This window comes from Protobothrops mucrosquamatus, unplaced genomic scaffold (genome assembly GCF_001527695.2).
Source record: "Protobothrops mucrosquamatus isolate PMUCROS unplaced genomic scaffold, P.Mucros_1.0 scaffold211, whole genome shotgun sequence".
NCBI classification, from domain to species: Eukaryota; Metazoa; Chordata; class Lepidosauria; order Squamata; family Viperidae; genus Protobothrops; species Protobothrops mucrosquamatus.
The window spans coordinates 467,679-479,772 of record NW_015386565.1 but is presented as its reverse complement, the minus strand read 5'-3'; the positions used below and the strand labels follow the sequence as shown (position 1 = coordinate 479,772).

The 12,094-nt window shown below is 37.2% G+C and overlaps 1 protein-coding gene across 1 annotated transcript in view; it reads right to left on the bottom strand.

Annotated features, from left to right (window-relative positions):
- Positions 1 to 11,664, bottom strand: part of SLC26A7 (solute carrier family 26 member 7) — a 47,828-nt gene extending 36,164 nt beyond the window's left edge. Inside the window, exons 1-3 of the mRNA XM_015813988.1 lie at positions 11,472 to 11,664; positions 4,893 to 5,003; positions 1,165 to 1,337 (exon numbers count right to left, since the gene is read on the bottom strand). Of these exons, the coding sequence (XP_015669474.1) occupies positions 1,165 to 1,337; positions 4,893 to 5,003; positions 11,472 to 11,664 (477 nt within the window). The remainder of the gene's footprint in view (positions 1 to 1,164; positions 1,338 to 4,892; positions 5,004 to 11,471) is intronic.
- Positions 11,665 to 12,094: the final 430 nt, after the last annotated feature.

The window sequence follows — 12,094 nt, the reverse complement described above, 5'->3', positions numbered from 1 at the left end:
CTATTACAATAACATTTCATTCAGATATTACATTCAAAGGTGATTCAGTTGAATCTCATATTGAAAAACTGAGTTCCTCTAAAACCAATGTAGATGACTTTACACAAATACATTTTTCCCAAATCAGTTCTAAATGTTTCATAATTCAATAAATGATTTGAGCTGGATGTTGTCTAATTTGCAAAGCCTATAACTGACCAGAAAGAAAGCATATGAGCAGAAACGTCTGAGACTCATTTAATATGTTATTAAATTTCTATAAAAATTGTTTTCATTACAAAACTGGAATAGTCTAATAGTTCACTATGGATAGGAGCCATGCAGACATTTTCATTTTGCCATAGACTCTTAAAGATAAACATGTAACATTCAGCAACACAAATTATTCTTCATCTTTCACATATTCACATTTTTAAAGACAAAACCTGTACCAGGAAAATGGAAGAAGCATAATTATCAATTCCAGATATAAGAGCATATGTGCAACTGATTATTTGAGCTTATTTATAAATGATATAAGCAAAGTCACTAGAGTTATTGAGATGATTGACTTTTTTATGAAACTGTGCATGGTAATTATGGAACATGCAGCTATACCCTACGCTAACATTTGCTATGCAAGGTGAAGGAGAAGATGGCTTCTCCATTCATTTCATGTACAAAAGTAATCCAAATTAACACTGCTGATACAGCACTTCTTCTGGAACACAGTCACCCCATTGGTCAGTTATAAATCATGCTAAGCCAGAGGATTGTCTTAAAAGTATGCAGAGCAGAGACATTCGGGATATTGAGAATTACAGCTTCCATCATACCTCATCATTGGCTATCCTTCCTAAGAATGGCAGAGTTATAATTTATTAACCTCTGGAATGCATCCATTATCTACTCTCACCAAACAGACTTTGTTCAGTTTTGAGTCAGTGTGTTGTGAAACCCTAGATATTGTGATTTGTGCGCCATGTTTATATTTATTGTATTAAGTGAAAGAAGTACATTTCAACCTACATTACAAACCATGATTAAATAATGTCTTAATATGTGAAATATAATCCCAAATCATGTGGAAATACATCCTTCTCCTTTGGCTTGCTTCTCCTGGAAACTATTTTAGTGAAAGAACTGGTTTTCTAGTTATAAAATTGGCTATTCTGAAAAACCTACTTGAATCAGCCCTCCTAGCAGTGAAACTGCTGCAGCAACTCCAATCCTTTGCATCTCAAACTCAGATAAGCCCAATACTTCAGATGTATTTTCTGAAGTGAAATTGGTGTTTATGGGAGGAACAAGACGCTCAACAGCATTTGCAGAAATCAAGGAGGTCAGAGCAAAGGTTCCTGCGAAAGAAGAAAGAGGATTTGGTTTTCATTTGTTTAAACCCTATCACATGACTCTAATTGCTTAGGAGAAAAGACATATTTTACAGCTAAACCATGATTCAGTTTGCTTGGTTTGGACATGACATGTTGTGTGAGCCCAATCTCTGCATTTAAATATGGCTTATTATGATGTTTGATCTTTCTCATTTATAGCACATTCAACAAAAACATGGTTAAATAAACCATAGCTGTATGATTCCAGTCTATGTCCAACTAATTCTAATTTTAACATGCATTCTTTGAACATATGTTTTATAAACATTTTGAACCGCCAAAAGTTGTGAGATATGGTGATATTGATTAACCGGTTGATTGAATTCTAATTGTCAGTATGCCATAGCTATACCAGATAAGCACTAAGTCTTCCTGCGTATTTTTCTTTCCAGCATCAGAACTGACACGAGCCAGAGCGTAGAACAACTCAAAGAAGTAGAGCAAGATCAGAAGATGTGGAGAGACCTGGCCCAGAGAATCGCCAAGAGTCAGACATGACTGAATAGATAACATCATCATCATCATCAACAACAACAACAACATCAAATTGAAAGGGACCTTGGAGGTCATCTAGTCCAACCATCTGCTCAGGCAGGAAACCCTATACCATTTCAGACAAATGGCTGTCCAGTCTCTTCTTAAAAACTTCCATTGTTGAAGCATTCACAGCTTCTGGAGGCAGGTTGTTCCACTGATTAATTGTTCTAATTGTCAAGACGTTTCTCCTTAGTTCTAGGTTGCTTCTCTCTTTGATTAGTTTCTATCCATTGCTTCTTGCCCTCCCTTCAGGTGCTTTGGAGAATAGCTTGATCATCATTTTGCTTTCTGCAAACATCACCTTTATATGGTTCCTCTTTCCATATTGATAACTCCATTGTACATTATACAAATTCCAGGCAACAAACTGTTCACAGTTTTTTGTATATACATGAGTCATATGACTGCAAATACATGCAATCCTTGTGCTGAAGCTTGTCTAATATTTTTTTAATATTTCCAGGGATGATGTCCAGCAGTGATCTAGACTGCATAAATGTTAGCATAAAATAAGGGGGAAAGAAATAGTTTAGAATAGGTAGAAACTGGTTCTTTACACGAGAAATCAATTGCTGATTGTATGTGTAAAAGAAACAACATGCAATAGAAAAGACTTCTGTCTCAGTTTTTAGAGACTTCAGGCACACAATACAAACCAAGGTGGACAAATATTTTAGCCTGCAAACACACCTTTCCCTTTTCTATGGACTGAATTTGCATCCATCAGTCAATAATGTCTTCCTATATGACCTCTTCCTAATGGATGGGCTTATTAACTGCACAATTTTTTATAGCATAGCCAACCAGTATGAAAATTATGAAAACTGGTACCCCTAGAAAAAAAGTCATAGAAAGATTTAATTTAATTTGCATTTGCTATATTTAAAATCAAATATACTTAATATGGTCATTCTTTAATTCCTTTTCTTTTCTTTCCTTTCCTTTCCTTCCTTCCATCCTTTCCTTCTGTCAAACAGTTACAATTTGGTAATTCTTAAAGATCTTGAGGAGTAAAGTCAAGGATTTTGAAGCCCCTGTACAGCCCTGAGGCCTTGGGCTATTCATCTTTGGTATATCTGAGACTTTTACAACAAACACATTCTTAAAGAACAAATAGATCATTTAAGAAAATATAACAATTAAAATTTATTTTAATATTTGCTTAACTGTTTTCACTACTGTATTCAGAATGTGCCTTTAAACAGAATTTCTTCATCCTGGTGATTCTTATTTCATTTAAAGATAAACTAAATACTGTAACAGCAGAATCTGTAAGCATCTGCTCAGATATTTACCACTTAAAAAAATATCGAAGTGCATCCAACATTTTTCCAAAGTATAAGATCGTATAAATGCCTTTTTTTAATGAAACTAATAGTGCATCGTGTCCCAGTTGGGCAATTTTTACACTTAAAATGAAATAACTACATAACATCTACTCTGCTGACTCAACATTATCATCACTTCCAAGGAACTCACCACAAAATCCAAATCCAGCTTGCCAGTAAGTGGCAAGAGAGCTTTAACAAAATGCTTTGGATACATTCCGATGCAAATTCTATGTACTTTGGATGGGATGTTGCTATCCTAGTAGACCACATGGCTCCCACAGAGTTGTTAAATGTAATGCTGAATGCACTTCTGGCACATAGGCTATTTGCAAAGACCCACACAATTACTCAAAAGAAAACAACTGCTTCTCAGAAAACATAATAATAACCAAGGAGAATGTGCATATAGTTGAGCTTTTCAGTCCCAAAGGGTTTAGCTTTGTGTGTGGTTCCATACAATTCTGAATTTTAAGTGGAGAGACACCATCCCTAATATCAGAAAGACACAACTCTTTACCTTCCTACATCAAGTTCAACCCATACTGAATTATGGGAGACATGGCCCCATATCCAGCTTCATTGTTTTCTGCAACTCAGACCAGATGGTTTCTTCTAGGAAATAAACCTGCTTCACATTTTAAAAAGTCAATGTCTTTAATTATTAAGTTGAAGACTGTCGTTGTTTCAGAATAAATGAAATACAGAATAATGCAACAAGCCTGAATGATCCAGGCTTGTTGAACTTCATTACATGCTAAGATATCAAAAGGGAAGAAAGAAGTAAGAATGATGTATACATTGTAAGCAAGAGAGTCTCTCTCTAAGTAGGGCTGAGAAAGAGCGCAGCCTAAAACGTTGGCATCTACTGCTAATACGTTGAGCGACGCTTTTGAGTTATATGGACAACTTCATAGGAAAGAAAAGAAAAAGAGAGAGAGAGAAATAAGGGATGTCATGAACCTACTATAGACTTAATCGTATAAAGTGCATAGCAATCCTATACCTCAACTACAGGAATTTTAAGAAGGAAATATAATTTTGGATATTTTAAACTTGTTTCACATACTCCCCCCAAATTTCATAAATAAGGAAAAGGAAAAAAGGGAAGGGGGGAAGGGAAGAATGTTGATGTAAAGGAAGTACAGAGAGGCAGACAAAAAAAATCCTTGTTTCTGGGATGCATTCTTTATCTTCTCTAAACTACAGTCCATGACTGAAATCATAATCACTAGAACAGTCATGTTAATACAAGTATCACTAACTCAATCACTTGAACAACATAGTTACGAAGAATCCAACTCATTATGCAATGCTGAAATACAGGCTCCATTTGCAGTCAATGAATCTGCAAGGGGTTCTTACTAAAGAATAGAAGCTGAATAGTACTGGGCAGCTTTCAGAGAAGGCAACCAGATATTATTCTCCCATGGAAGAAGCAAAAATGTATTTTTTTCTCTGTGTGTAGCACTATGATACAATTTGTTCTGCTTGATTTTGGCTTAGTGTGTAGATCTGTTGTGTGCATGCACATGGTTCAACTCATACTGTAAGAAATACCGCAGAATATAAATAGAAAATAACATTAATAGAGTTAACAAAGACATAGGCTAAGTTTTTCAGACTGAATCACTAGGACTTAGAAATAACTTACCTGGGGCAACATGACGACCCATCCCAAATATGGCATAAATAACAGCAGGAAAGAGTGATCCGTATAAACCAAACACTGGATGCACTGATGATAGAATAGCAAAAGCCAGCCCTGTAGAAAAGGTAAATTGGGAGAACAAGATATAATATAAACCACGATGATGATGATGATGATGATGGCGATGATGATGATAATGATAATAATAATAATAATAATAATAATAATAATAATAATAATAATAATAATAATAATAATAATAATAATAATAATAATAATAATAATAATAGTAATAATAAAAAAGTTGGAAGGGACCTTGGATGTCATCTAGTCCAACTCCCTGCTCAGGCAGGAAACCCTATATCAGTGATGGCGAACCTTTTAGAGACCGAGTGCCCAAAAACTGCCCCCCCACTCCTGTCCCCGCTCCGCCGTGCCCACTGGGCCACCCACCACCTCCACAGCCCACCACAGATCACCCAGGTAGCCCAGCAGCGCCATGGCGGCCGCGCCCTCCGCCTATGCCCCGCAGCATCAACTGTGTGCGACGGGGCGCAAGGGTGGAGTCTTGTCTCTGCTGCCCAGGTACCATGTCCTTGGCTACGCTGCTTCATGTGGGCTAGGCCCAGGGGCGACTCTCCTCCGGGGGGCTGCTGGTGAGGAGGGGGCCATGGGAGGAGGCGGGGCTGGGGCGACGGTGCGTGTGCCCACAGAGAGGGCTCCGAGTGCCGCCTCTGGCACCCGTACCATAGGTTCGCCACCACTGCCCTATATCGTTTCAGACAAAGGGCTTTGATGGGAAGAAATCCCTTCTAGGGCTATTTTAAGAGGCCATGTGGTATAATAGTTATATTATAACTCTGAAAATTCACATTTCCTGCAATCTGCCCTTTCTACTAAAAGATTTTTTTCCCTGTCCTTTAAAGCTTATGTCATTTGGAAGCAGTAATGGCATTGCATGACATTGCAAACAGACATTGCATGACTTACGCCAGATTCCAATATTTGTATGTATAAGGCTGTGCCATGTCTTAAACTAGCCCTATGTTTTTTTACCATATTTTTGCAACCCAGATCCCTAAAGCCAATGTTAAAAAAAATAAAAGGACAAGTAGTTGCAGCAGAGTTGTGTGAAAAAGCAAAACAAATTATAGTTACACCTTGTTCTGTCTAAATAAAGAAACATGCAAAGTTACTTATTCTTTCAGGATCTAAACGAGTGAATGAATATTCTAAATTACATAATGGAAAAGTGTATACATTATTTATATAAATTGTATAAAAGAAAAGCAAAGAGAGAAAGTAATGCACAAATAAAAAAATCCATTAGTGTACACCAGAATATCATGCTAATGTGAAGTTAATACACAATATGTTCGTTCCTTTGTTATCTTGGAATACTTAGAATGCTACTACTTATTGCTGTACTACATGATAGATTACTAACCACTAACCATAGTATACCTGCCAAGAAAATAATCTCTGGCTGTATTATTGCTAGTGGCAGAAAATGCCAAATAATGAACTTTAATGAAGTTAGGACACAAGCAACAACAGAAAAAGGGCTGTGGTAATCAGGACAGTTGCCAAATCAAACTCCAATGCAATTTGCAGAGAAATACTTCCATGTTGCCCATATTCATGGTTATAACTACAAAGGCAAAAAAATCTACTTAAAACAACATCATGGGTTAAGGATCCATTAGTCATTCTTATAATCTGGAATTTGGCTTTGTATTCTATATTTTTTTAAAAAAAATCAAAAGTTTAAATAGGTATAACTTAAGAGCAAGAGGAATCTTCTAAATTTGTTTTAAATATATATTCAATCTCTTAATTGGTACATGCTCCAGGTCCCTTCCTGAAACATCCCCATCTAGTAGGACCTAAGAAGCATACTTTTTCTGTGGCCGCCTCATCCTGTGGAACACCCTCCCCCAATTGATCCAGCAGGCCCCCACCTTTTAGACTTCCAAAAGGCCATAAAGATCTAGTTGTTACCACTGGAACTAGGGTAGAGCAGTGGTTCTCAACCTATGGGTCGCGACCCCATTTGGGGTCGATCGACCATTTCACGGGGGTCGCCAAGCATGGCTGTCTGCCATTTTTTCCCCTTTTCCGGCGGGTGCCTTACCTCCCTTGAGCTGGGCCAGCTGGTGGTCGGCCTGCTCCGTCTCTGCCGCTTGCCAGCTACGCCTCAGCCAGCACAGGGGGCGGAACCACGCATGCGCGGCGCTCCCGGTCAGGGAAAGTCCTCGACTTACAACTGGTTTAGTCCTCGACTTACGACCGGTTTAGTCCTCGACTTACGACCGGTTTAGTCCTCAACTTACGACCGGTTGGGGTCACGGCATTAAAAAGGTTGAGAACCACTGGGGTAGAGTATGATGGAAGTTGGTGGATGGTTTGGGGGCATCCCAGGAAGATGATTGTGATAGTCATGAAAAATAATAAAGGTGGGATATGCATAAATAAATAAATAAGGGGCTTATTTAATCTGAGGCTCTTTGATTTTGGCCCTACCCACTTTAACCCTCTAAACATCACGTGGGAGCACCACAATTCTGAACAACTTAGTGCACATTTAGGACATTGATTAAAAAAATCCAGTTAAAAACCTCACTCAGGTGAGGACACTTGATAGACAGGAAAGGTGTGAAAAGTTGAAGCACTGAGATTTGACTACAAGGGGCAAAATGAATAAGTTGTTTTTCTATATGTTTTTTTCACCTGCTCCAATTGACATTACTATTTTTTTATTTTTTTTGGAGAGAGAGTTCTATCAGCCTCTTAAAGGGGAATATCCTTGCAACCCATTTATGCAACCCGCAGATTTGAGAATTAATATCTGAGCTATTTTCATTCCATCATCTCACATTAACTTTTCTTTGTACTTCATTAGCTTTTAAATATTATACATTCTGTGCCAAAACTATAAAGATGTAGTCTCCTTGCTACCCTATACAAATTGTTGTTGTTGTTAGTTGCGAAGTCATGTCTGACCCATCGCGACCCCATGGACAATGTTCCTCCAGGCAGGCAAATTACATTCCAGCCATTGGGAAAACTGGCAGATGTAATCTAATAATCACTGACTGGTATTCTCTAGAGAACAAGTGAGATGTCAGAAAACTGGAGAACAGACATAATCCTAATATTCAAAAAAGGAGAAGGGAAACCTGAAAACTACAAACCAGTTACCTTAACATCTGTACAGAACAATTTACTAGGACAGATTGTCAAGCAGCACAACCATGAACATTTTAGGAAAGGATAAAATTATTACTATCAGAGGTTAGCATGAGATTATCAATAGTAAATCATATCAGACGTACTTATTTTTACATGAGACTGGTTAATTTATTAGATCAAGATAATGTATGGACATAATGTACCTTGATGTCAAAACAAATTTGAAAAGATTCATATGATATCCTGATGGGCAAGATACATAAAGGAGTTATTACAGACCAGCATACAGTATTGCAGGTGAGCAGATTTACAATTGGTTAAACAAAAGACATCCTGAAGGAGCTCATTAACCTGCATTCTAGATCATGGTTCTGCATTAACCTAGAAAGAAATAGCCGCTTGAACAGTGGACTAAATTCAACAGAAGGATAGTCGATGGTTTTGTATCCAAATAAGAAAAATCATATGCATTATCACCATATTGGGGAGACCTGGCAGCAGTACATGTGAAGATTCAAGAGTACCAGCTAAATATAAGTAACTTGTGCGATTCATCAGTTAAAAAACCAATGTGGTGGTAAAGTAGATGATTTTCATGAAATTTCCCAGGTTTAACACCTGACATTTTCAGATTTAATGAAAAAGGTACTGTAGACTGCAGCTGAGGAAACTAAATTTTTGCTGTGAAGTGTATTGCCAGTCAGAGGGCACAGCCAGAGAACTGCACTCTTCAATCCACCAGTTTTCGATTTGGCAGATAAATATGTTAGCATAAATTATGCAGTCCCAATGGATGAGCCCTAGACTGCCTCATTAATGAGGCCAGTGAGTGATGCTATCCTTAAAATGTTTAATGTGGAAGTTGAGGAAAGCAACTAGCAGATTCTACCAAGCATCAACTGCAGGTAGGAAAAACAAACACCAATCACTCTCCTTAACAAGGCTGGTAAAGCACAGTTAGGCAAGTACAGCTGAATGTTTTGAATAGCAAGTTAGTCACCTGTCAGATCTTGAGAATCTGGCCATTTTGGAAACACTTATCTCACAGATCACAGGGGCAGAGAAGGGACTGCAAGACACACTGGAGGTTCTCTCTCTCCTATAGAGTTCCCTCCTGCTTTATCCCATGCCCATCTCTATGCCTGCAACCTGTCAAGAAGCATAGAGAGAAATGGAAAGAAACAACTGATAACTAATGAGCCCTGTTCTGAACAATTGCTGCTGTCAGCAACAGCACATGGCAGAAGCAAAGGACATGCCATTCTGCTTATCTCCCCAAAGTAATAAAAACAGTACAAGCTACAAACATAAAACCTCTTTTTTGGGTAAAAACCCAGTTATGTACTTATTGGTATCAGTAACACATACATGGCAGGTTCAGATCATACAGCATGGGCTAGCTCATTCATAAAAGCAGCAGGTTTAGTGCTCATTTTAAAAAGCTGCTAATTCATATATACAGGTAATTCTCAACATATGATCGTAATGGAGTCTGCCCATTAAGGTCATAAGTTGTGACATTTGTAAAATAAGTTGGTCATATGACAATCCTAATTTTACAACTTTTTTTGCAGGACTCATTAAGCAAACACCATGGTTTGCTATGGACATAGTTTTGCCAAAAATTGGAAGTAAGTGCCAATTTTCAGTACAGCCATCATAAAATTTGGTCACTGGACTGCTGTAAACAACTGCAAATACATCTGTTCTGCTGAGTACTCAAGGTGCAGAACCAGATAAATCTAAGTACATAAATCAGTTTCTATATTTTTAAGGAAATCACTTTTTTCCCAGTTTCGCTTATGTTTTTTTAAAGTTTAACTCTTCCATTCCTGCGGTGCCTTTCTCATTGACTGAGAATTCTGGGGGTTGTAGTCCCAGCACATCTGGAAATAATTAAATTGTGGAAAACTGCCATAACTAGTAAAAATCCTGTTCTGTGGAAGTTCACCAAAAGGACAGAAATAAGTACCCATGTTGCCTTTTTTAAAAGCTCATTATTTTAGTTGGCTTCTAAAATATCATTACTAATGTGCTATTCTTTGTATCAATATATCAAGGAACAAGATTCTTCGTAGTATTACAGTATTAAGGCCTTCAGTTTAAAACATGCCAATGCAGATGTTACTAATTACTCCAAAAGCACAAGTACATACACAAACCGGATGATTCCAGCTGCAGAATAATTCAATTAAAGAAGTGCTTATAATTTTCAAGGCATGAATGAAAACTAGAGCAAGCTGTTAGGAAATCTGAGAAAAGCAGCCATCAGAAAGCTTTTGCTTCTGAATGATTTATATTCCATTTTAATACATGAACCCATGCAGAAATTCCCCCAAATGCCCTGTGAGAAATCTTTAGCTATTGTAGCATTTTTTGAACTATCACCTGCAAAAAAAATGGCCTTATATATAAGCCAGGATTATTCTTATCAATGGTGATTAACTGAATTGATGTGCTATCTTTGTTTAGTTTTCCAAGAAAAGACATCATGGAGATGATGTTATAGGGTAGTTCAGGATAATATTAAAAATAAGACATCACAGCCTTGGCCTTTTATACCCAGAACATTTATGCCTTGTAGGTTGCCATTTTCAAAGGAATACCAGATAATGTTTGAAGTAATTCTTTAGTATTTTATTGTTTTCATATTGTTTGAGCAAGAGAAGGAAAATTACTAAATATTCATAAAATAGTGTTTTACAACATTCACACACACACACACACACACACACACACACACACACACTATTTCAGTATAATTTCAACCTAAAGCAGAAGTATTTTCACTAAAGGTTTACATCAAAAGGCATAATGATAGATATCTACAGTTCTCTTTTTAATGTTGCACAATGCAGTTTTTTAACCATAGTTAAATAAAATAAAAATTACAAGATTATTTAACTGGATGCGTAATAATCTATTATTAAAGTGGGCCTTTCTTTTATAAAAAAACAAAGGTAAATCTCTTTACACAGATATGAAGAGAAGAAATGGAAAGACAAGTTACATCTATCATGCAAACCACCACAATGAATATATATGTGTACCTGTGTACATATAAATGTATGAACAACGTTGTGTGCAAGTTAGAGAGGTACACTGTTGTTCAGTTGCCAGTCTATAATATTGTTTTAAGTTAATCAGGAAGAAATTATTCCCATTTAAAACTAACATCACCTAAAATACATCCCATTAAATATAATGGGAGATGTTCAAGGCAAACATAAAGGTTTGTAAGGTGATAGATCCAGGTTTGAAAAAGCAAAGATGCTCATCTCCTTCATTAAAAATAAAAAGAATAAGTAGGTAAACAGAACTTCTACTTTCAAGGCTAGAGCAGTTCAATTTAAGCAATACAAGTCGCTGACACAGTTTTTAACACAGTACCTTGTGTCACCTGTTGAACTGCCAACATCATCCCAGAAACTATATCAGGGAGCAGGTCCATTTTCCAACAATAGTGTGGTGCCCACTCCAAAAGAGGCAGCCTGCTTACACACCAGAGTTTGAAGTCTTCATAGCGAAAGGCGTGGATCTTCTTCCATATGGCATGTTCCTCTTTTTTCTTTGTTCCTGTCATGCTTTATTTCTACTTTCCTCTTTCCTTTTGTATATTCCTTTTTCTGTGAAGAAGAGGGAAAAAAACCACCTCTATGGAATTTCAATCAGAGTTGTGTGAATCTTCTATCAGATTATAGTTTCAGACCAGAAGAGAAACACAGCCCATTTGTTTGCTTGCTTGCTAAGTATATTTTCAATTGCGTAAATATCTAAAGTTTTATAGTCAGCATAGTACAGAAATATATCCCAGTCCTATTACAGTTTATGGTTCTCTTTGCAATCATTCTCCTCTTTATATCCAGTGTAGTGCTTATGCTTTTGGCCTGGATCCAGCATTAAAATGAGGTCGTGCTGGGCGTTCGTTCGATGTGGGATGGGCTATGCTAATGTAATCAGGAAGTGCCCAGCTAGACATGAGTTTCCTTGCCAACCATTACTAAAAAAAAAAA